We start from the raw sequence: 27990 nt of genomic DNA, 5'->3' as shown, positions 1-27990 counted from the left end.
TCATTTGTACACGTGTGCATTGTTTGTTTATTGAATCACTTTGCATGTTGATTGTTATAGATACTTGCTACTTGTAATAAACCTCACCACCTAGGCTGATAGACGTTTCACCACTGTATATCTCGTCTCTGGTGTGGCATAGAAGTAAGAACGCTGAAAGCATATCATCTCTGGTGTACTCTCCCTGTACAGACTTCTTGCCACCGGTTGTCACAATGCTACCTTTCGCTGACTCTGCGATGGTTACCATTGCCATTTCTTCTCTCAATTTCCCCAGTAGCATTTTCCCCTGCTCGGCGTGCGCCTTGTCAGTGAGCCTATCCCTAGGTAGGGCTATGATGTCACGTGTCTCCAACACACCAGCCATTATATCTGTGGCGACATTAACTCCCTTTCGCGAGCGCCTATACATGAATACGTCCATGTTGGAGCCCATCTTGTTGCTGGAGCCAGCACCCTTCGATGTTCCCATGGACGACTCGATCGTCCTAGTGTTTTTAGTGGCCTCGGATAACACTGCCCATCCCAGGGACATTACTGTGTCACAGTAATACAGGGTTTCTCTATTGATCGCAAACACCGTACTGAGAACCATGGCGAGTTTGGTCTTGGCACCAACATGCTTCCCTAGCATGTACTTGTTGTTGATATGTGACCACTTGCTGTAGAACAGGACCTTGAACCCCGAGCGTACTAGGGTGTTCTCGATTAGATGTTTGACATCGACCAGTGCGTTGACGTAGGTGTTTTGTTCAAATACCACGATAACAGGTACTTCCTTCCACATTACTCTGGGCATCACAACTTTCAGTAGTCTGATGTGAGCACTTAGAAGAGCGGCGTACACACGAGTAACCTGATCCAAATCGCGTATCTCCAGTTCCTCCAGGGCCATAACCTGAGAGAAAAGGATAGAGATAGTACATTAGAGATGTCAGTTATAAACACATTGTTATTGATAGAGCTATTGCTGAAGAGAAAGGTCAAGAAAGACTCTAGCCGCTATGTTGTGTCCAGCTTGCACAGCTGCTCGTGAGGCCGTGGCAGCATTGATGACGGCTCCATGGGATTACCTCCTTTCACAGTACGAGTTCATGATAGTGTTCACCTCCTTCCAGCGCAACATTATCTTCTACTCTAACATGGATCACGGCCAGCTCAAAAACCTATACAGTCAGATGGTATCGTTCTCACCTGCTAGGATACTCATGATCGACACCTTAATCTCAGTTTACACCAAAGGCGGACTCGGTAAACACCTACAATGTGCTTCCTTCGATGTGCCCAGCGAGTTGTCGAGGACTATAACACTTGCCATAGGCAACCAGGTCCCGGAGCAGTTCATACACGAGTGCATCTCGAGCTGTCACTGGAAGGGGTACGGCGATATGGCGCTTGCGGCGTTCGCTTCAGCCGAATCAATTCGCAGCGGACCCCTTAAGTACTTGGCTGTTATCAAGGAGAGCCTAAGGGAAAGAGGATCTCTTCACACCATCATATCTCTAGCGGTGACCGGGTGGATGGTGAAACTCTCAGACTCCAAATGCACATGCGGCACCTGGGGTCAGGCCGTGGAACTGATCTCGTGCTTCGTACCAGACACCGAGACAACGTTGACGATCCAGGACGAGGCTCGTATAAGAGCTTACATTTGCACCCTGTTAGACCTGAGTCCGCCTCCAAACACATCGTTTCGTGGTGGGGAACACAAGAACTTAGATTACGGATACATGTTTAGAGACCTTCTGGTATCGGTCTTTGATTCGGCTGACGACGTGACAACTCACCACTAGCTTTCCGCTTGTCAACTCCACAGCACAGCACACACCGGCACAGGATTTAGAGCCTCCTCCGAATGTTGGGTCGAGACACAGGTACGCTCTGACCACAGACGCACGACTCATATATTCCAGGGTGACACTGTTATTTGACAGGAACTTGTTTATGACCGAGGGCTCGAAGGGAGTGGTGTTGTCCGTCTTGGTATCCGTGGACGAAGTGCTGCTGCTACCAGTGACTTCGCTCTCGAATCCTTTCGGCGTGACCATGTTCATCAGCTCCTTCAGATGGTTGTCTACGGATATGTGTTGTGGACAGTACACTCCGAGGCAGAAGCAAGTCGGTCCCGGTTCCCTTTCGTGAAACCTACACTTGAAGCTCTGCGACACGACGTGGTACGCGGGCTCCCCGTCATCCCCGCGGATATCCGCCACTTTGTTCAGCCAGGGAGTGTTGTTGACATGACTTGTGATGTGCACTTGCTTTCGCCCTCTGAATGCAATGTTCGGCAGCACAGCCAGTAGCACCTTAGAATTAACAAAGCCCACTTCGTCCACCAGAATGAGATCGGCGCTCTGTCCTCTGCTAGCCTGGGAAGAGACAACATATGGAGAGATGGGAGTGGTTAAGCTACACTGTTGTCATTCAAGATAATAACACCGGTGATTGTACGGTTCATATTCTCAAGAAAGAGAGTGGAGAGGAAGGTGCTATTAGAGGAAGTGGACAGACAGAAGAACAAGAACAAGAGCAAGACGATAAGGAAAGCAGCGGAGATGAAGTGGATAGACAGAAGAACAAGAAGAGCAACAGCAAGACAATAAGGAAAGCAGCGGAGCCCGATAGCTAGCGGACCCGGGATGAACCACTCACACATAGAGTTAATAGAGGATCCCCAATGGGTGTCCTACTGTGTTGAGAATGAATGCTCTTTCAGAGATCACATTCAGGGGTACGTGTGCAGAACACACTGCAGCAGACACGTGTGCTCAGGTTCCAGTTGCTCCTTGATACAAACCATGGTAACTCGAACCCGGTATCAGACTGGGTCCTTTGGAGCTTCATGTCCCGTTGCGGCTCTGCTCGTGTTTCACAAACCTGAGTTGGAGTTCAGAGGTCCGTACTACATACCCGATAAAGGGGATCCTGTCGAAATGGGTTATGGTGCGAAAGAATACCAACCAGCGAAGGGGGTATGCTGCTCAGAGGGGGACGGTAATCATATAATAGTGAAAGCCAGCCTGTCTGTCATAGTCGCGTTGTTCTCAACAGCGTTGTCCGAAGGATTCCGTAGTCAATATGATATCATCGACAAGAGTCAGGGTGTGAACACTTCGGCAGGTACCCCGTCCTTGCCATGGATGGCAAAGATATTCGAGCTGGCTGAGGTGATAGAGCTTAAGACCAAGCCCGAGCTGCCTTGCTCGCTAGAGATGTCTTCGGTTGTAAAGGAGGCCGTGTTGAAGACGGCAGTGTCCATATCTACCCTGTTCAACTCGCGCAGAGACATGATCAAGCGTTTCATGAAGAGAGTAACGTGCAGGTACAACGACAAACACGCAAAGAGAGCTGACTTTTATACCATGGTGGTAATGTTGGCGTTATGTTTTTTCCCATATTTAAAGCATCGTGTACTGTGTGACATATTTAACAACAGGACGTTGGTGATTATGTGCTTTGACAAGACTCGTACCAGACACAACCAGTGGTCTACACTCTCGACTCATATCCATCTGCACGTCAACCAGCCCGAGTTTGTAAACAGGGTGCTGTCCAACAGCCATCTCGACAGGGGGCTGCCGATTGTGGTCACTGTAACCTTGGACAAGTACATGGCGGAAGCTAGCTACTCTGACAGAGACGGTGCTATGGCTCACATCCAGACTCCCGGAGACTGCAGGGATCGACTTGAACAATGTGAGGTTACAAATGAGCCTGAGACGGGAAAGGTCTCCTCGCTACACGAAATCAAGCCTAAGCGACTCATGGGGAAAAGGAGGATACCTTGCTCGGCTGGATATTACGAAACACACGAGGGCAGAGTGGATGGGAAGGTGATGCGTTTAAAGCGGCAATAGCAGTGGCAATGCAGGCCACCTTTGCTCTGTGTATATGTTGTCAATGCTGTGGTGTTCACAAGGTCCTGTGTTATTCTATGTCACTGTACAATAAAAGTGTTTTCACACCCATTACACTATGTCTACTTGGTTGTTTAATTCATATGAGGGAACTTAGTAAAGGGAAATGAATGGAAGCCATTGATTCATATACAGTCATTGTACTTTATTCAGATATTGCTGCATAGATATACACAACACAGGTTCACGTGAGTCTGGTGTCCATGTCAAAGTGGTACAGGTGATTCATGGGGTTGTCTTTCACCCGGCGATTTACCAGACCTTTTCTTCTTCTTTTGCATGCAGACGGGTCTTTTCCAAGTAATTGTAGCATTACTCTTACGTTGTTGCTTAGGGCGCACAGCCTGCCGACTCTGCCGACTCTGTCTCTTTGCCATGTAATCACAGAGTAATGTTTCGTATTTGTCAGCAGAGCATTTTGAGCGCTCCGAGTTGTACTTTTCCAGTGCCTCGCGCTTCCACTGTAAGTTGACAATGCTGGTTATGGGAGCGTCACCAAACTGCACCAGTGCGTCGTACGAGTGCTCGGGGCCGGCTCTGATGACTCTATCGGCGAAGTCTCTCCTGAACGCTATCCCGCAGTGCAAGCAGTTCCAAAACTCGTGAGAAGGGCATGTATGCCGAGGCTGCCGCTCCTGGACACACGGAATGTGTTGTATCTGTGAGCTCAGGCTCTCGGGACAATCTGAAGCCAACATGATCTTGGTCAAAGACGTAGATGCCTTCACAGGCCATGTCCTTTGGTGAGTCTCCCATTCGTACGTATCCATGATCCAGCTGTCGAAGTGTACAGTAGGCAGTGATGTGGGAGAATAACCATATGAGAGAAGCTATCTTTCTGTTATAGGTGGTAGCTTGTACGGTTTTGTGCAACTGTAGCTCTACCCCCTTGTCCAAGGGTAAGGCGATCATAGACACTCTCTTGGACACGGCTATATTCTTCACCAGACCTGAGGCAGTCTGTATAGGGAAGCCCGATGCTATCAAGTGCTTGAATAACACCACTCTCTCAGCCGTGCAGTTATATCTCAAGTTGTATCTACGGACTGGACCTATCATCGCCATGCACATGTAAGAGAGCAGCTTATCGTTGGTGCCTGTGGAAGCTGTTGACCTTAGGTTCATTCTCAGATCTTCGACTTTCAACAGAGCCCTGAGGCTGTCCAGCTCCGCTTCGGGGTACTGCCCAGACAGGAACTGGGCTCTCTCCCGACTCCTATTCAGAGATCCGTAAAATTGGTAGAGGCAACGCAGGGGATAGGAGCTCAGATATCTAGGGGCCTCTAGCTCCTCCAGTGTGTGGCTATGTGATTGGAGTTGGTGGAATATGTCTTTACCCAAAGTCTTCTGCTTGGTTATTTCATCACGTCTCTTCAGGGACTCCAACTGCTCTAGGAACTTGATGGGTTTCAGACTTTCACCGGCACATCGATCATCCTTGGTGGCATCGGTTAGGAAAACGCTACCACAAGGTCCGGCTCGCACCATTTCGTCGCTGTCGTCGATCCGGAGTTGGCACGAGTCCGCGGCTTCTACGGGGATGTCTTTCTGTCCGAACATGAACTGCTCGTGCCTGAGCGTGAAGTGGTAGCACATAATCTTCCTCCTGACTTCTTCCCAGGTATCGACGGTGATGTCCGTTTCAAATAAACACTCGGGACACTCCTTGGTGTCCATAGCCAGCTGCGGCACCATTGGGTACCGGAGCATTAGCGAAAGGAAGTCCTGCAGCGAATCCAAGGTGTTGAGAGACTCTTCGTGAGAGCACGTCATGACATCTCTGCCCAGCTTCGCGTACATACTTACTGCCTCTGACATTGTCAGTGGTTGATTTGGGGTACCGACTATGGTTTCTCCCTTCTCTACGCCTCGGCACGTGAGCCACACTGTGTACTCGTTCACCTGTTTGTCACAAGGGTCTTCCGGGGTCGATGACGACCGCTTAGGCTCCTCAAACGATTCTAGGAATTGCTCCAGTTGTGAGTCAATCTCTCCCAGTAACCTCGCTCTGCACGCCAAATCGTACAGCTTGATCACTGTCATTCTCTGCCCTTCCTGATGCTCGACATCAGAGCCTCTAGCGCTCCCGGGGCTACAGTATCTGCGATCTGTCTCTGACCCTCCCACTCCGCTAGACACAACATGAGTCCTATCCATCTGGGGTCTTGTGAGCACGCTGGGTGGTTCACGTCGCTTCTCTTGGAAACAGAGGGCCAAAGTGTCGTAAGTTGCACAAATGCAGATATTCCAGCGTCACAGATAAACTTCTCTGGCAATGGGTAGTGACAGCTAGGCCTTTCGTGTCCTGCCCAAGGCAAGCTGGCCTCTCTTTCTAGGTTGGGCCGCAACTCCCTGAACGCGTAGGATAGTGCGCCCACTCTCTTCCTACAGCCCGTGGTAACGACAATGCAGCGACTGATCTCCCGAGCTAGTTTAAGAATTTCCTCTCTCCCCTCGTGTACCACAATGGCAATCCTTGGCTTTATAGGATATACAGCCGTGGAGACTCTGTCGGCTAGGCAAAGCGTTGCCATTACCATGTTAAGAACATTAGACCCAGCGGTGTCCGACTCGCCATGTACAAACACGGGTCTCAGTCCACACCCGTACACAAGTACGGTGTAAACATCGTACATCACGGAGAAGAACTTGTGAGGTTTGTAAAACTTCACTAGCCTGCCCTTGTTGTCCAATTGCGCCCTGGTCCTGTAGTCCTCGTTGTGAACGGGTTTGAAGAACACATGTCCTCCGTCACCAGGGAGCCTGGGGACGAACTCAATTTCCAGACATGAATTGAGTACCAGGAAACATGAAACTCCCCTCTCACGCCACTCACAGTTCACCATAATGGGCCACGGGGTCCCATCGCCTGCTACTTCGTCTTGGTCTTCTTTGTCGTATTGGGCATCGTCTTTGTCGTCTTCATCTTCTACACTTTCTTCCGATCCGCTCTCGTCGTGATCATCAACCACTCGGGATCCGCTTTCCTCGTCTTCATCTTCTACACTTTCGTCCGATCCGCTCTCGTCGTGATCATCAACCACTTGGGATCCGCTTTCCTCGCCTTCATCTTCTACACTTTCGTCCGATCCGCTCTCGTCGTGATCATCAACCACTTGGGATCCGCTTTCCTCGCCTGCTTGTCCGGCTGCGCTTTCCTCGTCTTCATCTTCTACACTTTCTTCCGATCCGCTCTCGTCGCGATCATCAACCCCCTCGGATCCGCTTTCCTCCTCAGGGTCCCCATCCGAGGACTCGTTGTTGCTGTCGGAAACCTCTGGTTCACTTTCATCGTAGCTTACGAATTCACCTTCCTTACGTCTAGCAAAGGACTCCTTGTAGTCGATCAGGTACCAAAACCTCTCTCTCCTAGGTATCAGTTTCCCATCAGAACACCTCTTCCATTCTCGCAGCTGCTTGCCATACCAAAAACAACCCGCAGAGTCTCGAGCTGGTGCCTCCGTGAAGTCCGCCCGCCCAGACTCCCATCTGTACTTTAACTCGGACACCTTGGCGCAAAATGAACCCGGGTCCGTCTTTGACCATGGTAAGGGTTTCTTCCAGGTTTCAGGGCCTCGAATTCCCTTTGGTAGACATCGCAGCTTACAGAACTCCCTAAGTGAACGGTTGCAACGAACGTGTACCTCTGAACAGTCACTCTCCCCACATTTCACGCTGTCCAGGGGTGTCTTGATGACAGCGTGCACGCCTGCTTCCCCTTGCATCGCAGACACTTTCAATGTCCCTGGGGTTGAATGCAACACCAGATTCCCGGATGAGTTGACACGAATAACCCCTTTAGACTTTGCGAGCAGAGCGGTCACGTCCTCCCTACTGCAGCAAGGCTTTTTACAGGAGATGAGATACCCAGTGCTACTTGTTTTCAGAACGTCTAAACCTGGGGGTAACGTGTGAGTCCACCATTGTGTACTGGAGTCAGTCTCGGGCGTGAAGACAGTCACAGCTCGGGATCTGAACGGTCCCGTTGCACCCGCAAACCAGGCCAGTGCCCGCTGCAGGTAATTGTAGACCCCGCGTCTTAGGCATTGTATCTCGAGCTCTTCGTGAATCTCTCCCGAGAGCATTCTACACGCTAGGGCCTCGACAAACTCTGAAGCTGAGCATACCTCTTTGTGGTAAATCAGACTCACGTCAGCAGCCGGACTGTCCCGCTTGGTGCCATCACCGTGGCCATTGCAATCGTGACACGGGGCCGCGTACCACTCTCCGGGCTCGACTATCACGATTAGGTTGGAGATGGGCACCAGAGCGTCACGTCTGAACATAGCGAGTCCTTTGTTCACCACCTTAGAAATACCTCTCGTCCAGACCTTTTCGGTAGGGCACGTCAGCACCCGGGAGCACAGGTCGTCGAATCCTTTCCACGCAGCGGGGTCTCGGATTCGAGCCGTCCTAGAGTCAATCTCCACACGGCCGAGCACTGGGGGCATTCCTATCACCCGTTTGCATGGAGAACTATTCAGCCCCAAATTAACACTGGCAGGAGGAGAGTCACACAGCCACTTTACAGTAGCTACGTGAGAACACAGGCTCCCTATCGCGTTCAGGTTCTCGGAGAGAGGGTATTCCTGCTCCCAGTCCTGATCCTGCGACGCCTCACCAGGGGCCTTGTGGAACGTCCACTGAGTAGCTATCAGTTTTTTCCAAGACCTCTGGTTCGCCTCGTACCCCTCTAAGGGGTCCCGGCCTCCGCTTCGCATGAACATGTCATTGACTACGGAGCTCTTATTTTTACACTTGATGCGTTCTCGGGAGTCTATCGGATCGGGGCCTGGCCACTCGGGGTCCTCTTTCTTCAACACTTCTGTTCTGTACAGAGAGCTGCTCTCTACGACTACTGCCACGGACTCCAGCTTCTGCACCAACGGGCCCTCGGCCCTCAGGTAAAACAGCGGGGACTCGGACGCGAACGCTATAGTGTAACCGTCTACCACCGTGGTGCCAGGGTATCGGTTGACACCGTAGGACCTGCTCGCTAACCGCATGAACGACCAATCACCCAGACTGGTCCTGACCTTACTCGGGAAACACTCTACCTTCTCAAACTCAAACACGGGACCCAGCGTACTGGAGTAGGCTCGCAAGAGGAGCTGTTCTTCATCTCCGCGAGGCAACAGCTCGCACCCTTCCCAGAATTCGGAGGCCTGTACGGGTGAGGGGTTGCAACACCTCGACAGCAGAGGCGCTAGCCTATGATCCTGAGCGCACAAGAAGGCCCCGATAGTGTTTGCCCTCAGCCTTTGCGTGTGGAACGGCTCGTCTGTGCCCCTAGCCCACACCGATGATCCTCTGTGTCTAGTGAGGGTGATCAACTTGCACATGGGGAAGCAGTTTACCCTGCAGCTTTCCGCCAAATGACTCAGGAGAGCGTAGACCGGAGACAGCTCGCCCCTGCCATGCACGGTGAACTCGTAGTCAAGCATCACGTCTCCTACGGCCATGTCCGGCACGCACGGGTGAACTGATCTGTAGAACCAGGTCAGACAGGCGCTCACATCAAAGTTCCTCTTGGCACCCCGTGTGACAGAGACCCTGGCGCAGTGTCCCAGTAGCACTGCCTCGTCTAAGCACGCCTCGTAAACGGAGCCGCATTCACCTGGAGCCCTGTCTGCCCTAACCATGGAGTAGTGATTCGGGTAACACTTGACTGTGAGGTTGAGATTGTATTCCGACAGGGGGTAGGAGAGCATATCTTCGTCACTCTCGTCCAAATCGTTTTCTTTCGCTATCTCGATAGAAGGGAAGAACTCTCCATCTCCTATGGTGGACAGGGCCACAGAGGAGCCCAGCTTCTGCCTTTGCAACCTAAGCCAAGATCTTTTGTACAGAGGCTGTTTACAGCCAGGGTCCCCAATATCGGGATTGTCGACGGCCACGTCAAACAGGCACTGTTGTACCTTCCTGCGACAGGTCTTGAAGAGACGAAAGAGTTTATGTTCCTCGTAGCCTCTCGCGTCCTCGCTGCATATGGCCTGCTCAATCCTCGACATCTCCATGACTATACCCCCATCGGCAAAGGAACCCGAATCGATTTTCACCCTGCCGGTCTTGGGAGAGTAATTAAGTTGAAAGAAGCAGTCGTTGTTATTGAGTAACTGCGTTTGCAGGGAGCTGGGTCTTTTCTCTGGTACAATGACACAGAAGTCATCGGTAAGCAATGTAGGTTCCCCTGCCCAGCTGGGTTGGGGTACAACGCCGTTCGTGTTCGGGATCTTCAACATAGCTCTGCTGTTTCCGTGCTTGGCGTTGAAGACACCGCAAGCCCTCAATATTCTGAGGTTAAACAGCCCCAGAGTCCGTATCCCGATCGTGATCCACTTGAAACTTGCTTTGCAACCTTGCCCGCGCCCAAACAGGACCAAATGTCCCGTTCTCTGTCCGGTCCTCGGAATGGTGGCGATGGCTGTGGATATGTTTGCTATGACTCGATCTTCATCGTCCGTATCATCCTGGGTTTCACCATCAGAGCTACAGCACTCGCTGTCTTCCTCACAGTCGTAGTTATTTTCCTCCTCACCTGTGTCTTTGCTTTCCTCATCCTCATCTCCCTGACTGTCCTCCCAATCGTCATCTTCGGTCTCTCCCTGGCTGGAGTCCTCGCTGTCATTTCTTTGCTCGCTTTCCTCCCCGTTGCTATCCCAGTTGCTGTCATCCTTGCTATCTTTGCAAGCTAAACCATTTTGGATTCGCAATATCTCACCTTCCAGCTCCTCGCACATTACCTCCTCTCCACCCGAAAGTTCCAAGTCCACAAGATCGGAGTGGACTCTTGGGTTGGCAGACACGATCTTTCTGAGTTCTGATAAAATTGAAAGTGATTTCACCGTCAACCTGAAACAGCTCTTATCCGAGGCAACAAAGGATTCTTTCAGACACAGGTAGCACAAAAGCAGAGTCTGAGCCTCTCCCAGGCTCAGGGTGGACATGAACGAAAGCTGAACCGGGCTGCTAGCGAGCTCTGATGTGGAGACACTTAGTTGCCTGAAGACATTGAACGCGTACATGATGGCGACACAGCCCGCAAAACGTAACACCCATGGTGCGACTATGTCCATTGTTCCAGGCAACAGGCATACGGATTGATTGAAGATGTGACTGCTTGACCTAAACTCTCTCGGTAGGACCCTTTCATAGGCTGAGTGCCTTATGACGTGTAGCGTTGGCACCTCGCTTTTGAAACGGTCTTTTCCTAGGTGACCGTCTTCTTCTCCCCGGCAAATGCTGCAGTGTATCACGACAGGAGGCACGCCCGGGATACCCCTCTCAACTCTAAACAGACAGCGATCACACGGGAACCATTCCGTTATATAGCCGCTCGGAGCCAACAGGTTACTTGTCCTTAACTGAACCGTCCCTCGGTCTCCCTTTGTCATGCTGGCCATATTCTTGGGTACGATCACCACAGCGTCTCTCAATAGGTGTCTCAACACCACAACGTCCTGGTTCTCTGCAAGAATAGAGAACCCTGAGGGGAGTCTGGTCATGTCTCTCAAAGACGCTAAGCCCTCGTGAATATAGTTGCTAAAGGGGCTCGAGTGTTGATCTGTGAGAGGCTCTAGTTTAATCTCCCGGGGGATACAGCTTTCTGGTAGAACCGAGCCAGACTCTAGAGGGTCCAGGTCTCTCAGATCAAAGCATTTGCCTTGATCAGGCAGTACACATTTAAGTCTGAACTGGATGCCCAACATGCTGTCCCCTATAGCCAGAGCGCACAGTGTTCGGACTATCTGCTCTCGGCAGCCTTCGTCAAAGATCAGACATATATCAGTCTTCCACGAGGAGACCAAGCTGTACAGAGATACACCATCTGTCGTATAGATGTGGCCCGATACCACCTTCAGGCCTCGGATGTCACGCTCCTTGACCATGTAACGAGTCTGCCAGTTTGAACACAAGCTTGCCACGGTACCTTGTGAGTCTGAGCGTCGACAGATCACCAGGGAAGGAAGTGCTGGCACTTTGCCATCTTGTATCCTAAACGCCACGTCTGAGAACACGGATAGGGTCTCCTCAAAGACTGCAAATGCAGTCTCGCCAACCGACAGTTTCCTGGGGAGACGGAGGTCTGTGTAATTCTCGATTTGGACGACATATCCTCTGCTGTCAACCGTTGTGAATGTACAATGACCGGTCCGCACCCTGTACACGTTATTGGATATACCTAGGGGTGACAAATCAAGAGACCTCTTGAGTTCCCCTTCGTACAAGATCCTGCACCTCATCATGAACCTACATATCCATTTAGGATCTAACTGGGCGAATATATCACTGTGGGAGCCGAACAAGCACGATAGTTCATCTTCCGTGAGTCGTATCTTTCGCCATTTGAGACAGGTGTAGATGTAGAAGATGTACTTATCACACATACGAACAAGAGATCTCCCACTACACTTGTTGGGCCTCATAGCAACGATAGAGTTGTATCCAGCACTACCGGGTACACTTGTATCAATGCAATGGCCAGCGTGAAGGGAACCCTTTCGCTCTGGAAGAGGGCTGACACCTTTGATCATTCTCTCCCCTTGAGAGACACCTTGACCAGAGTGGTTAAAGATATCTTCTCAAAGTACGAAAATGTATTCAGGGCCGAGGCGATGTCCTTTGCGAGGCCGGACTCAGCTCTGTCGACCTGTTCCCTGGACTCTGTAAAGGAAGACACGGTGAAATCAATGGAACAAGGCTCTGTGACATATGAACATGAGAGTGAGAAGGAGCATGTGTTCCACGACGTCAGTATGAGTTCAGAATATTCCCTTGATGATGTACCTAGGAACCCGCTTAGAGTTATAAGTTTTGGAAATAGCGACAGCGAAGAGAGTATGTCAATAGCCTGCTCCGACCAGGGCAACGACCACGATTACTACTATGACCACCACAATGACGAGGACACTCCCGGAGTGGGGCAGATTCCCATTCCGTCGTGGAGAGTTACAAAGTGGACCTCGGGAGACCTAGATAGAGAAAAGCCGCACGGAGGAGGACGTGGTGTTCGATCGACCGGTTCCAAACGTAGATGCATGCGATGCGAAGCCTATGACTCCCACTGTAAGGCAGCAGCTGAGAACTACAGACGGACCCTCGCCAGCTATACCAAGACAGTGTCTGAGCTTATGATAGGCTTCAAGAAGGTCCTAGAAAGGTACCCAGAGCTTAGAGTCGATTCGAGCGACGATCATCTCCACTACATGGTGCAGGCTGCACTGGGGCGTAACAACCTCGTACAGGAGATGGTTCGCCTGGCTGCAAAGAGACAAGCTATAGATGTTCTCAAAACAGAGCCTGGTCTTCAAGATGGTAAGTGCAACAGTGACGTTGTTGCCGTTCACGAAGCCCTCAACACGTGCTATACCGACAGCGAGACGCTCAGGATGATCCTCCAACGCTACACCAATCTGTACGTTCGATACATAGAGGTGTGGAGAGAGATGTGTTCCAAGGTGTCAAAGGACATCACGGTGATGGAGTTTATCAACCTGACTCAGGACAGGCCTGGTTTAAGCCACGGGGAGCCTTGGTCTGAGGCAAAGGCCTACGTGGCTCGCATGCTACACAAGGTGGGGTCTATCAACCCAAGGGTCGTGGGAGAAGCTTGCGCCCGGGCGCTAAAGAATATAGATTACAACCTCTCGACAGCGCCTAGGGATTTTGAGAAACGTAAAGGGCTCGTTGACGCCTCGATACAGGACATTCGCAGTCGTTTAGACAGCAGTTCAGCAACTTGGAGTTGGGACTCGTGCATGACCGACCTACACTTTGACATCCGCTGCGACCTCACGGTGCTGGAGGACCTGGTCGGAGCCGGTGAGATCTCTGTGAAGACTTTGCTTTACGAGAGGTCTATGCTTGTCTCCCAAGTGAGAAAGATGATCAGGAACCAGGGCTCTCTCGAGCTGCAGGTTGGTCAGGTTCAATCAGAGCTCAGAGACTCGATATCTCGGTGCCGGTACGTCGAGATGAAAGCTTTGCAGTGACCAGCCCTGCAATGTTGGAGCGGCGTGTGTAGGTACTAATCTAGCACTTGAATCCAGGATAGGGCTCGTAAAACATGGATTCAGATTGTGATTACCTGCTCTACAGCAGAGGAGAAGATACCCGAGATGGGGACGATGTCGACTACGAGTCATGTCTACACTGTTCCGATTATTGGAGTCAAGCAGAGTCAATACGATGTACGGGCATACACAATAGCCTCGAAGTAACCTTCCAAGTGGCGCGGACAGGGCGCATGGTACCTTACGTGGAGGTTTTGGAAGCTACCGACCAGGCAGCTCGGGTCAAATGTACATCATTTGAAAACTCTGAGACTCCCATATTCTATGTAAACAATAGCACGGTTATATGCACACAAGGTGCGATACATATGCAGGATGTGTCGCCGAACGGCACATGGTTATCTGCAAAGGACACATGTATCCACTCGGTACTGAGGTTGAGGCTCGCGGGTCTGATCTGCACACATATGCCAGAACTGAACAGAATAGTCCTTGAACACAAAAACGACGATGGGCTACTGTATCTGGCAAACAAGTGGCTGTTGAGCAAAAACAACATGAACGAAGGCATAGAGTTATTCGGACCCTTTGTCTGTGATGCCATGCTGGCTCCGGTGCTTCATGAAATCCTTCGTTCAGATTGGATTGAAGAGCGCAAGGAATTAACCGATAACAACAACGAGCTGAAGCTAGGATGGGCCCAGGAGTTTTATGATTTGAACAGTATCATGAAGAACAAGACCGGGTCACTGGTATTTGCGCACCATGGAACATGTCCGATCGACCCCAACATTGTGGACAGTTACAGACTGGTAACGTTCATCTTGGACAAGATGAGATGGTGCGGCTACACTCCTTGGTCCGCTGTGCAGGCAGTGCGCAGCTCTGAAGATCGCATTAGCAAACTCACCTGTGTCCAATGTAAGAGTCGGCTCCTGGCATCGTGTGTGTTTCTCATGGAGTGTGCCGCTGTGGAGGCGTCTCGACAGCGGGACTGGCTGGTGCGAAACGAAGCTGTGATTCAACTGTGCTGGCTCCTGTATCACATCCACATGCCTATGCCTATGCCTAAGAGGTGTCATGTCGATGACTTGCTAGAAGCGTGGACAGAGTGCACCGTGATACACTCAGCAAGGTACCAGGACTACAAAGAGAAGGCGGCATCGTCTGACCTAGAGGCTCTCCTTGTGATGTTCGCCAATGATCACCTGCCAGGTGGACCCAAAACAAACAAATGCAAGCTCCCCCAGGTCAGTTGCGACAACGGTGTCCCCTGTCCCAACCAAGAGCTGTTACAGTTCATTATTCAAAACGACAGGTTCTCCCCTAAGCGAGAGACTGTTGTGTACCCGATTAGAAGCGAGGACGACGTCAACATCTGCACAGCTGTGGACGTACTATCCAAGGCCCAAGATAATATGGAAGCCAGAGCCCAAGAGGTAGACGTGATAGCACGAGCCCTATTGCTGTGCTTCCCTAGAGTGGCCGCATCAGCTCTGGACGATCTCACGTTGAGGACTCCTAACACTGTAAGGTTCTCAGCTAGAATATGGCCCGTCTTTGTCAACTCTACCAGGGCGTGTTATCAGCTTTTCAGAGCCCTGGCCCTCCCTGTGTCACCCAGCCCCGTGTACACTCTCGAGCTGCTAGCGCGAGGCTGGAGATACATAAGGGCAGATATCTTAGAACGTTTCATACCCATGAGCACCGGGGGCCATGTCAAGGTCAGCTATGAGCATTACACAAAGCACCTTTTGGGCCCAGTCAACACTCTACTCGGTCTCAGGCTGATAAGTGAATCAGAAAAGGACCTAACCATCAAGCTGTTGCACAAAGGGTTGCTACCTTGTTTTGCGGCAGAGGGTGACAGCGCGCCTGATCGACTCGTGAGCTCTACCATAGCTTTAACATTTGCAGCTTGCGGGGCACGCGTGTTTGAGTTGTCCAAGGATGACGACACCACAGGCTCGGACCTCACAGTTACCTCAGCTGGGTTGTTGTACTTCGCAGCCTGGTACGTGCTGGTGTACATTGGGGCGTTGCATATGCAACCCACGTTGAAGAATCGATTGTCCCGAACCGGCTCAGATGCTGACAAACACCTATGCCTATCTCTGAACCTTGAGCGCATGTCGAATGGATCGTACAATTGCAACGTCCTTGACGTTAGAGAAATCGTACAGGCTCTAAGGATTGTGTTCTACGACCTGCTCGACACAGGCACCTTACTACGCGTTGCAGAGCTATACGTTCCGGAACTGCTAGTGCAGCTGCCCTACGCTAGGATTCTTAACTTAATTCCGAACAGTGTCAAGAGCGCAATAGAGAGCCGAGACAGGTGGTTCGTCAAGGAGCACGGGGACGGCTCCTACCTAGAACAACAAGAGCCACCCTTCACGTACCTTGGCACTCTGGCCCACGGGTTTCACAGTAGCATCAAGGGTAGCTTAACTAGGTGTCATGCTAGACCGATCGCGCAGTCCCTTCAAGGACCTGAAATCGATTTTGACCCGTGGTGCAACTCGCTTTGGGTTTGTAATGAGGGCCAGGATCAGTCAGGCTTCGAATGTGCTCTAAGCATGGCAATCAAGGACGACGAGGAGGAGATCTATTGCAATCTAGATCAACTTGAAGAAGCTCAGACCTCAGGTGGCACCTGGGCCTCTGAGCTAAATATCTCCCTTTCATCAGACCTTCACGCTCAATCTAGAGAAGATGAGGCGCTTGAGCTAACTGAACAAGACGATGTCATACAACATCGTCGGTTATGCAAAGGGCTACTGGTGGAGAATGTAGATAATTTGGGGTTTCACAAAGGCCACAGATTCCTAACCATGACACAGTTGAGACACGGGTTAGACACCAAGTCATCTGTTTCAGCAAGCGTAATGAAAACGCCTTGCATGGGAAACATAGCTTCCACTGTGTATGCGAAGACCGAGGGCAGCGTGGACTTGAGCAAATGTCTCATGTCTCATCATACACTCATAGAGGCACTGTGGGCCCTCTTCATGTACTCGAAGAGTGGCCCAGTGACAACATCAGGGGGGCCAATCTTGACTGACACTACTGCACCTGAGGAACCATACACTCCCGAATCTCTGGCCGTGATGGTACACCTAGCAGTGAAAAGTTTCGGTGTCGAAACAGTCAAGTCTCTTGGAGTCTGCAATGACATATATAAAATGTACAATAGCCCGTGCCATGAAGAGTCCCTATTTATACCCATCACGGCAATTGTAGGAGGCCTGTTTGGAGTCAACGTAGAGGTAAACGTCAACGGCTTCAATTATTATATCACAAACCAACACTATCATGGCATGTGGGCTCCCGGTTCCATCTGCTACAATAAGGGAGTCTGGCACGTGATGGGCAAAGACCTGCCCCTAGCCATGTTGATACCCCATGAGACGTCTACATCTCACTGCTATCACAAAGGTACATTAGGAGCCTACGTCCGGCTGAACAACCTTAAGGTTGTCAAAGTGCCATCCGATAACTACTGTGGATTCCACACTGTAGCTGCGCTAGTGGGTTTATTCAGAGACAATGACAATGGAAAGGGGTACTGCGATGTTCGCAAAATGATGGTCAGTGAAACCTCAGAATATATGATAAGGAATAAGAATGTCTCCGGAATCGCACTGTACCTAAATTTGAATAACTGTACCAGCCACCAGCGTCTGACTGATTACCTCATGCAGCGGGATAGGTGGTTGAGCGTCGATGAAGTTACCTTCATGCTCATGGCACACAAAAAGCTCCCAGTCGTGATTACAGAACACTCCTACCCCATTTATGAGCTAGGGTGTGCTCATTTCCTTATCAAAGGCCATCATTATGAACCTGTGGTACATGTTTAAGCCTCACATCTTTATTAGATGCTAGAGGTTATATATGATGATGTCTTGCTACCTATTGTGTTTGAATGATATGAGATCCATGTGAAATAAACAACCACTGAGACACACTCTACTATGGTATTCCATCTTTAATGTACATATCATAAACAGGGGATTACAATTGAAGTATCATAACGCACAGACAGTTTGAAATAATCACAAGGAACACACATTGAAACCATAAGCTACTCTCTATACATCTCAGTATACATTATAATACACGCTGTGTTCTTCTAACACTAGTCTAGGACTGCTTTCCTGTGCACCATGAAGCTCTTGGTTGTCCTTACAAGGTACATTCACAGCAACAGGGAAAGGTCCTTGTGAGACTGCAGCCAATGGTCCTTGTGAGACTGCAGCCAATGGTCCTCGTGAGACTGCAGGCATTGGGCCGTGTGAGACTGCAGGCAATGGTCCTCGTGAGACTGCAGGCATTGGGCCGTGTGAGACTGCAGGCAATGGTCCTCGTGAGACTGCAGCCAATGGTCCTCGTGAGACTGCAGCCAATGGGCCGTGTGAGACTGCAGGCAATGGTCCTTGTGAGACTGCAGCCAATGGTCCTCGTGAGACTGCAGGCAATGGGCCGTGTGAGAATGCAGGCAATGGTCCTCGTGAGACTGCAGGCATTGGGCCGTGTGAGACTGCAGGCAATGGTCCTCGTGAGACTGCAGCCAATGGTCCTCGTGAGACTGCAGCCAATGGGCCGTGTGAGACTGCAGGCAATGGTCCTTGTGAGACTGCAGCCAATGGTCCTCGTGAGACTGCAGGCAATGGGCCGTGTGAGAATGCAGGCAATGGTCCTTGTGAGACTGCAGGCAATGGGCCGTGTGAGACTCTAGAAGCTTGGTTCGGGGCACCTAGGCAAGCCACGGATAACATTTTCTTGGGCTGTAGAGCTTTAGCTATGCGACCTTCTGGCACGTGAGTGTTACCCTTAAACACATGTGATACCACAGCCAGTGCTGGAACCCTTTCGAGAACGGGCTCCACTATAGTAACCTTGTTCCATTTGAAACACTGGTTGTGAATCTGTATGTAGAACGGCCCGTAGGGTTGAACGTTTGCTCCCACAGTGTGTAGGTCCATATCTTCGTACTTGCCAGAGCCTAGTATTGTCTCCCAAGTACTAGCTACGGACATCGCCTCGGTTGTGAATGCACACAGGTTGTACACAGTATACAGTAGGTTCTCAGTATCAGGGTTAAACTGCCTCTGGACTGGAATAGGCATGTCCCGTCTTTTCCCCTTTTGCCTGCCTTCTGTGTGAAAGAGACTTGTGTAGCTTTCAACCAAAATATTCTTCACATTACCTGGTAGAAAGTGAAGCAATCCCAGCTGGTCCATTGTCCTGTGAATGGTAGCTAAACCTTCTGTGTCTCCCCCCATTGGATCCCGATTTTGCCACACGTATATAGTGTCGACTAGGCACCCAATAAAGTCCACTCTGAATCCAGTACTCCCTCGCCATATCCTCGCAGGTTGTATAGACTTCATGGTGAAGCCCAGAACCCGGAGAGTTAGGATCTGTACTCGTAGGAGGCATTGTAGTACATAGTAAGCAAGGATGAACTTTTCCGTCTCGGTCATAATGTTCGTTCCATTCACACACCCTAGGTTCCACTCTCCGACTGCCTCTCCAACAAACACCCCTACCCCTGAGTGGTCAGTAAAGGGGACTGTCATCATATGCAGGGCGAATGTCCTGCTCACGAAGGGGTGCACCTGGAGAGAGGTGTGCATATCCAAGATATCTTGTAGAAGTTTCCCATCGGCAAACACCCTGTGTACCAACAGACCGGTTACGTTTTGGATGGTACAGACTGCTCCCAGGTACAAGGTGTCTGAACTTCTAACCATCAGTAGTTTGCGGCAAGCATCCTTAGTCAGAGTTGGGTAGTCGCTGATAATCAGCTCGACATGTTTAAATCCCTTATTCGGAGGGGTCGCTACATTCACCGTTTGGTACGTTTGAATCTGAGTCTCACAGCTCAGTGTACTACGGGGAATCGTGCTGCTGTAACTCATGTTGACAGGAAAGCTCAGGTTACTATAGCGTGGTGTAATGGATTCAACACCAAGCTTCCAGTTTATTTTATGACACTTGGGATCACTGCGTAACTGTCCTACCACCGGGGGCAGATCTTTCGGTGTCACCCAACCATTGCGCTGTGGTGGATGTGTCAGATCTACACAAGGATTAGTTATGGGGCTGACATGCTTCGGGGCCAGGTTAATCACTTTATCCTTCGACCTTGCTTCTTCCATACCGGCACATGTGACATAGACCATCTGCTGGTATTGTGGAATTCCCATGGTCATCAGGGTGGCTTTGTTAAACCCAATCGATTTCCACCTTGAGTTCAATTTCATGAAGTCATCCATTTGGCCACCTACGACTTCAAAACCTGTGTCCATGTCCGGATGCACATGATCTTTATCGGTTAGCCCTCTGTCAACATTCACTTGCAGACTATCTCCCACCACCATAGGTTTCTTTAGCCGAGACGGGCCAGGTTTGGCATAGTAAATATACTGTTCCCCCTGATGGGTCATCTGCTGATTCATCTGCTGATTCATCTGGGGTACCGCAGGTTGTTGGTATACATGTACCATACCTGGAGCAGGTTTTTGAGACACACGGGCTACGTTCTCATCACACGGAATCTGCGGCTTTTGCCCCTGATACTGTGACAGAGTCAGTCCACTGGCATTGTCTATGGTCGCAGCCCGTAATCCGTTATGTATAGTCCTCTTGAGTATGTGAGGATTAGAACTATACTGCCCTCTGAAACAATCAAACAGCAAGGAAGCAACATCTAAATCACCAGCACTGTAATCAGGATTGGTGCTGTTGTGGAAGTGGTTCCTGTTGCTATAACGGGAGCCCGTGTCAGACTGTATCCTTGAACTGATGAACCTCTCAGAAGCAAGGCTGTGAGGGTGTTCCAGAAGGAATGCCCCGATGTCATCACTTGTACTCTGGTGTGTAGATGTTTCTCCTTGGATCAGTTGCTCGTAGTACACATTCTCGCTTCTAGTGTCTGCAGTCAAGTGTAGGTCTGTCGAGATCTCTGGCAGAGGCTCCTTCTCTACATTACAATCGGACTGTCTGACATTGTAGGCGTCAAGGTACATGGCTTCTGTCCCTTTGGCAGATGTTGGAAGAGCGGGGGACCTTGAGGAGCCAGCAGGTTCCCGGATGACCTCTCTGCTTAGCATTTGTATGTGGTTTACAGCATTATCTGAGTCCTCAATGTGAGGCATCTTTTGTGCAAGGCCAGATATAACCCTGCTGTTAGAGCGCTTATCCTTGCGTCCGCCTCCTGCAGCACTGTAAGAGCAGTCGTAGGAGCTCACAGCAGAGTCATTACATGACAAACGGTTCCAAACCGGGCTTGGGTTGCCAGTGGACAACATACTACATAATCCCAGGCAGGCCTCTGGTTTAGGCGTAGTAAAGGTCTTGTTTAACTCTCTGACAAGGACAGCTTCATCTTCCCTCAGCAATTCTATAACGCTGACATAAAGGGGTTCTCTTAGGCCCAGAGCTATCAGCCTATCCTTTAGAGCTTTGTGAGATCTTGATTTTTCCCCTAACCATACATGAGGAATATCGACGTTGCTCATGTCTCTCAATCCCGCTTCATGTGGTTCAAGTTTAGACCATGTATGGTCATTCACCAGACCGGTCCTGCAGAAATCACAGATGTTCACAATGGACAAGGCCCACTCTCTCCAGCCGTGTCTCTCCTCTGTAGCCGAGACCAGGTACTGTCCTGCGAGCACTGGTTCTTTGGCGTTTGACAATGACCCTCCCGAGCCCCAGTACTTCTTCAGCTCCTGCTGTTTGTTCTGTACAACCTGGTCACAGTCGACGTGAGCGTACAACATAGCCAATGCCAAGCTAGCACACGCCATGCGGAAGGTGTCCTCATCCTTGGTGTGGTTCGAAGACCTATACATCCTGGGCAAGGAGACGAATGGCAACAACGATAGCACGTCTCCGGTCTGCTTGTGGACAAGGAACACTGCAGCCAGTTTCGGCTCTCTACCCTCCGGTCCGGTATAAAGTTTTCTAGGAGGCCTCTTGTCTAGCTGACACATGTCTCTAAGAGAGCCCATTACTCCTAGGCAGACCTTGCGGATGATAAACGCAAGCCCATTGTCTAGGTTTTTGCCTTTCACGCTTGCCATCCAAGAGCTCAAGGGCTGCCATTCGAACTGGAGAGTTGTCACGATATGCAATATCGCAGCAGTGGCATGCCCCACATCTTCCAATAGTAGACAATCAAGCCTGGGTTCCAGTAGGGTGCTACATTGCATGGGTTCCGCATGAACACTTAGGAGGAGGCCAGAGTCAGAGTCATTAAGCACAGAGTGATTCGGCTTCGCGCGGCACACCCTTACAGCCGAATGTAGAATGTCTTCAATGTGCACCCTGGGGATTGGAAGAGTCAAACAGTGCGTAGACACCTGTCCCTCAGTCAGTGTAGCTGTTCTGGGTGACAGATCTAAAGTGTTGGATAAGGTGTTTGGGTATCTCTCCAATATCTCGTGGCATAGACAGTGCTTCGCCAGGAATGTGTATAGAGGTTCAGGTTTTCTGTTTAGAAAATGGTCATTCCTTGGGTTCCATGTAGCCATCCCTGTGTGCAACTCGAGATACGAAGGCATAGACATGTTAAGTTTCCTGGTACTTCGTCTGTCTTGAAATTTCCACCATAGCTTCAAAAACCTGAATGAATCGGCATCTTGTTCGAAGACCATAGTACTCGTTTCTTCTTTGAGGTGATTGAACACATAGCTAGCGATACTGTGTCTAGCAAAAGCGGTGTCATGGAACAGGTAGCGTTTGTTGCGCACAAGGTCCAAAAACAACAGTACAAAGTAAGGGGTATGCATAACAGCCAGGTGCTCCAAGTGACTTAGGGTCAAGTCCTCCCCAGGAGTCCAGCCTCGGGAAAGCATTTTATTTGTATTGACTAAGTTATACTTTAGCCGTTGTGCATCTACGGTCACCAAAATGTTTTTGCACAGTAAGCAAGGATCCCCTAACTTGTCAGAGAAAAACCTACTTAGCCCCACAGGGCCCGGTACATTGTCGGGATGGTAGTAGAAGTCATGATGTTGACGTGATATGGTTGGGGAACACGAAGCCTGCTGCTGCTTACCCCCGTGGCAGTTCAAGTAGCCGATAGCCTCGCCTGTAGTTTGGAATGGTTCACAGTGGTCGAGAGCTCCCTGGTGAAGAGCTGCCGCTATAGTTTTCCACTTCACCACCTCATCCTGGCAATCCATTATGGATACTACAAACAATAGCAGATAGGGATTATGGGTTTAACACCAATGATAGACCTTGTTGTTAGAACACAAATTGCAAAGGACTCTGACATGTCCTACACTACCTACAGTTATGTAAATATCATATAATATTGTGGCTCGTGTGTCTGTTTATGCCACGATGTGTGTATGTCAGGGTATTTTGTAGGTACATGGGAATGTTCAAAGTTTGAACATGTGCAGAGTGGTGTCATTGTCCATGACTGTGTGGGATAACATCATCTTGTATTTCATCTCCCCGGCATGATAGTATAGGGTATGCTGCACCGCAATAGCCAAGCAACTAGTTCCATCCTTCGACAGTGCCCACTCTAGCAGGGAGCTCTTAAACTCCTCTGTTAGTGACGGGGTGATCCCGTACCTAACCCCGCAACTAAACGGCGTGGGTTGACAGTATCCCAAAGTGGGTAACTCGTACCAAAATGCAAACGCTGAGACGTTTTCACAGGGGGAGCCTATTCTACTTCTACCTTCAGACACCATGCCGATTGTGTTTCTGGCCAATGTAAAATCGCCCACAAAGTACGTGTGTATGAAAAACGAGGTTGTGCTACTCGGAGGTTGTGGTAGAACACCTGGGAACGTTTCCATGTCCATCAGTATGTACCTTACACCGTACACTTCACGTTTGTAGTCTATAAGTTGCACCTCTTTCGGTAGTTCATTGGAGAGGCCAAATATCCACGTGAGAACCTTACACTCGATGTCTTGGCATGTGGAGTTGTGGTTGGACCACACTACGGCTTGCAATCCTCTCACTCTGGGTATGGCCTTGATGCAAGCGGTTTTAGTGTGGAACCCCTTCCACCGTAGATCAATGACACACACTCGTTCTGTCCGCATCGCCACCTCGTGGTGCTCGCATGCGACAGCTGTAATCGGTGCACAGCCCTCAATTATCCCCAGGGCTCTAGCCTCTCCGAACATTCTGTTACCGTACTCGGGTACGGCCATGGCAAGGTTGCGGTTGATCACGTAAAGGGCGCTAAAGTTGTCACGCCCTGGGAACATCTCTATGGTAATGGAACTGGGTAGGCCTTCCCGGCTTATGAACGGCTCGGATTGACTGACAAAGTTGAACTGTTCCACAACAGTCAAGGGCCTCTCCACTGTGCAGCCAAAGTGAGGCGGGTGGGTCCTGTACACGTACAGACCCGAAGGGAGACTTTGAGACTTCCTCAGCTGATACACAATCACCGCGTCACAGCACTTTGAGTACTTGTAACTTCGATTTTGCATCAGCCACCTGTACGCCGTCACTACGTTGTCAATTTCGTAGGCCCAGAGGGTTCTGGCGGTGCACCTGGACCCCCCCTTGTTCCCGCCTCTCCCTCCGCCCCTCGGTCTTTTACTGAGGGCTTTGGCTGGGTCATTGTCTACAAAAGGAGAGATGTTACGTCCTTCCGACATGTCCTTGCTCTGGTCCACGGACACACAAGAGGAAGACTCACAAGAGCACTGACTGTCCCTTGACGCATACCGAAGCAACAGCTCCATTGTGTTTCTAAAGTTGTATTTGTGAGCTTGGCAAGGCTTAACCATGTCTTCTGTCAGATCACTCAACCGTACACCTTCCGCTCCCGGTACATATATCATGTCACCTATCACAGGGACAGGATCCAGCGTTAGCGCCTTGTACAGCGGACAGCACAGACCTGCCGGCTCCATAGAAGACAACCCCCTATTCTCCGGTGATGTTCCAGAGGGCCTGCTGAGAGATTGCGGAAAGAAGCGTACACAGACACTAGTGAGCTCAGTCCGAAAAGCAACAAACCTATACAGGAGAGTATCAACAGTAAAGTATAGAAACATTGGCAACGTCAATAAGGAGCATGTCAAAGCGTCCAGAGCTAAATGTCTTGTTTGTCTAGTGTCCTTGGTTAAAAGCAGTAAAGACAGGCAAAGGGCCGGCATTAAACTCCGTTGTCAGTGTAACGTAAGGGTATGCACGACCTGCTTCAGAAACAACCCGATGTGGTATTTGACAACCCCTCACTTCACAACGTGTCCAACCCTACCAGGGTTCATCTGCTCAGTCTGCACCTGCTTTCAAGGTCTGAAGGAGAAAGTGTGCTGCGTTTGGATGTGCACCAGCTGCTCCTCTGAATGTAGGAAACAGGGCACCTCTTGTTCAAAGTGTTCCCGGAGCTTAGATCCCTGCCCCGGACGTGAGACCCGTAAACTATGGTGCAGCTCCGCTCTTCCGATTGAGGACACTGAGAGTCACACTATGGTGGCATATGATGAGGAGAAGATTGCTGATTATAGGGACCTGATAAGACTGCGTGTTTTTGACAAAGTATCGCAGAGTAGACACTTGTCAACGTCGGATATCAGAACCTTATTCCACGAGTGCTTCGCGCCTCAAGTTTGCACCTGCAGGTCTGACAGTGACCGGAACCCAATGTGCTGCAGCTGCACTCCCGTGCTGACCGTGATGCAACTCCTTGCCAACAACCCACGTCCTCTTGTAGCCTCACTAGCAGAGCGTGCTATACCAGGCAGGTCTCTGGCTCGTAACGTGTACGACAGAGCCCTGTTGTTGAGCATGCTAAATGATCATACACTGCCTTTGTGTGCAAACGGACCCTCGTGTAAGGGTATGCTGGTGAACGTTCCGACCACCCCCAAGTCGCTACCCTCACTCATTTCACCAGAGTCTTACAACAACTTTGTGCTGAGCAGAGCAAACCCCGGAGAGTATGAACAGATCAAACCTTGTTGCTGTATCCTCTGTCTCCTTTTCAACCAGTCGGCAGTCGTCTCACAGATGGTCAGTTCCGACCGTCTACACCTAGAGCCACAGCCGATCAGTCCCGTCTATTACTTCAATGTTAAACTGTCCCCTGATGTTGGTATATCAGAGGTGCGCATAGATACCTATCCAGGTTACCTTGTCAACTTTCAAGGCTCAGTGGGTAGTTACAAGCCTACCTTCTACTACAATTGGAGAGAAATGCTTAAGTTGCTACACAGAGACAATACTGGTAAAATAACCTTCTTACCTATACATTGACACAACCCAGTGCTCTGTGCTCTGGTGTACCTGGCACGGATCTCGGATTACGGTATGAAAGGATAGTGTGTATATATATATATATATATATATATATATATATATATATATATATATATATATATATACAGTGTGTTGACCCAAGTACACTTAAGAGCAAGCTCTAAGCAGCTACCCGAAATGTATATTACAGCAATGTTACGTCACTTGGGTGCTCTGGATATGGAACAGCCTCTGTGTCATCCAACCCTTGCTGGTATATACAACTGGCCTTTGTCAGCACCCTATTACTCATTGTGGCAACATTACCCATGATGTCCAAAGCGGGCTCGATTATCCAACCGTACACCACATATACAACAGGGCAAAACTCACCCAACCACAGTCAGTCTTGTAAACAAGAAAGCTTGATATATTATTAACAGAAGCTGAGGCGTAGCAGAGCCAAAGTGTAGTTGCCTAGTTCACAAGCTGTTCCTGTGTCACATACGGACTACCCCGAAAACCATGAATATCCTAACCGGAAAAAGACGAAGCTACATAGAGGATGCCACTGGCAAGATGAAGTTGTTGGACCATATTGCAGATGTTCTCTTTACACAAAGGATGATAAACAATGAAGAGTTAGAACGTATCCAGTCTATACCGGGCACACACGATAAAGCCCGGACCTTGATTGATACTGTCAGAATGAAGGGAGATATTACTAGTAATACCTTCATGACAACATGGGACAATTACCCTGCATCATCCTCAAACCGAGATGATAATGGTATGTCACCTAAGGAGATACGCAAGATTTTGAACAAGTTAACCCGTGATGATATTGAGTCAATTACGTTTCTTATGAACGAGATAGACGTCACGCATCAACAGACCAGCAGTGCTGTGGACCTGGATTATGTGACGGATAGAACCCTGTTAGCAGAAGGTATCGCATTGCGTTATGGAGCGGAAGCCCGGGCAGTGTTAAACATCCTGCTCAGAAAAATCCATCGCAATGACCTGGTGAACCCCGTCAAAGGCAGTGACTACACTCACCCCTCAAGTCAACTACAACCCCAGATCTTCGCTGCATATGGCAAGGTTATCAATACGCATAAAGGTGCTGTGATGGAGAAGGTGTTGAATATACTGTCTGACCTAGACAGAGGAAATTTGAAAAGATTTGTATGGACATTGAACCTACCAAAGAGTAAGGCTGAGCTTATCAGAAACGCAACTGACCTTGCAAAAGTGCTCAAGGAACATGTGCACCATGACATGGTCAGATACCTGGATACCATTTACAAAACACTGCGGGAAGCCAAACAGAACAGCCTTGCATACCAGTTGAACAGCTACATAGTTGGTCTCGGTAGCTAGGATATCTAGCCATTATAAACTGTGTTTACTAAACTGAACAGCAGTAGTTCTAAACTCTGTCATTGCAACATATCTGTATTACGCTACAACCTGCTGATATCTAACACTGCTATGCTTTGATTACATACTGGAAAATAAACCTATGTGACAACAATGCTTACTGTGCCACTTTCTATATACATAGACACATGCAAACGGCTACACAGAGTACAACTGACAGAAGAATGAAATACAGCCTTTAGGATAAACCACTTTTTACCACTAACAATAAAGGTCATTCCTTGTTGGTCCCTTTAATCAATAACTGATACTCTTTCAAATAGACCTGACACTATGTATTTGGCAGAATCCACATAATCACTCACCTTCATATAAATGTGTAACTTGTAGACAAAGCTCTTTCCAATACTCACAGGCCAGTTGCTTTTAGGTGTATG

The 27990-nt window shown here is 49.7% G+C and overlaps 1 protein-coding gene across 1 annotated transcript; it reads right to left on the bottom strand.

Annotated features, from left to right (window-relative positions):
• On the bottom strand, positions 1-27990 carry LOC109878481 (uncharacterized). Its single transcript, XM_020470699.1, has 2 exons — positions 27919-27990; positions 1-898 (listed from the first exon to the last, which is right to left on the bottom strand). Exons 1-2 carry the CDS (start codon positions 27922-27924, stop codon positions 68-70), a joined length of 837 nt encoding a protein of 278 aa, XP_020326288.1. The 5' UTR covers positions 27925-27990; the 3' UTR covers positions 1-67.

This window comes from Oncorhynchus kisutch, linkage group LG30 (assembly GCF_002021735.2).
Source record: "Oncorhynchus kisutch isolate 150728-3 linkage group LG30, Okis_V2, whole genome shotgun sequence".
NCBI classification, from domain to species: domain Eukaryota; kingdom Metazoa; phylum Chordata; class Actinopteri; order Salmoniformes; family Salmonidae; genus Oncorhynchus; species Oncorhynchus kisutch.
Note: the sequence above shows the minus strand (reverse complement) of the source record. Positions and strands in the feature narration are given on the sequence as shown.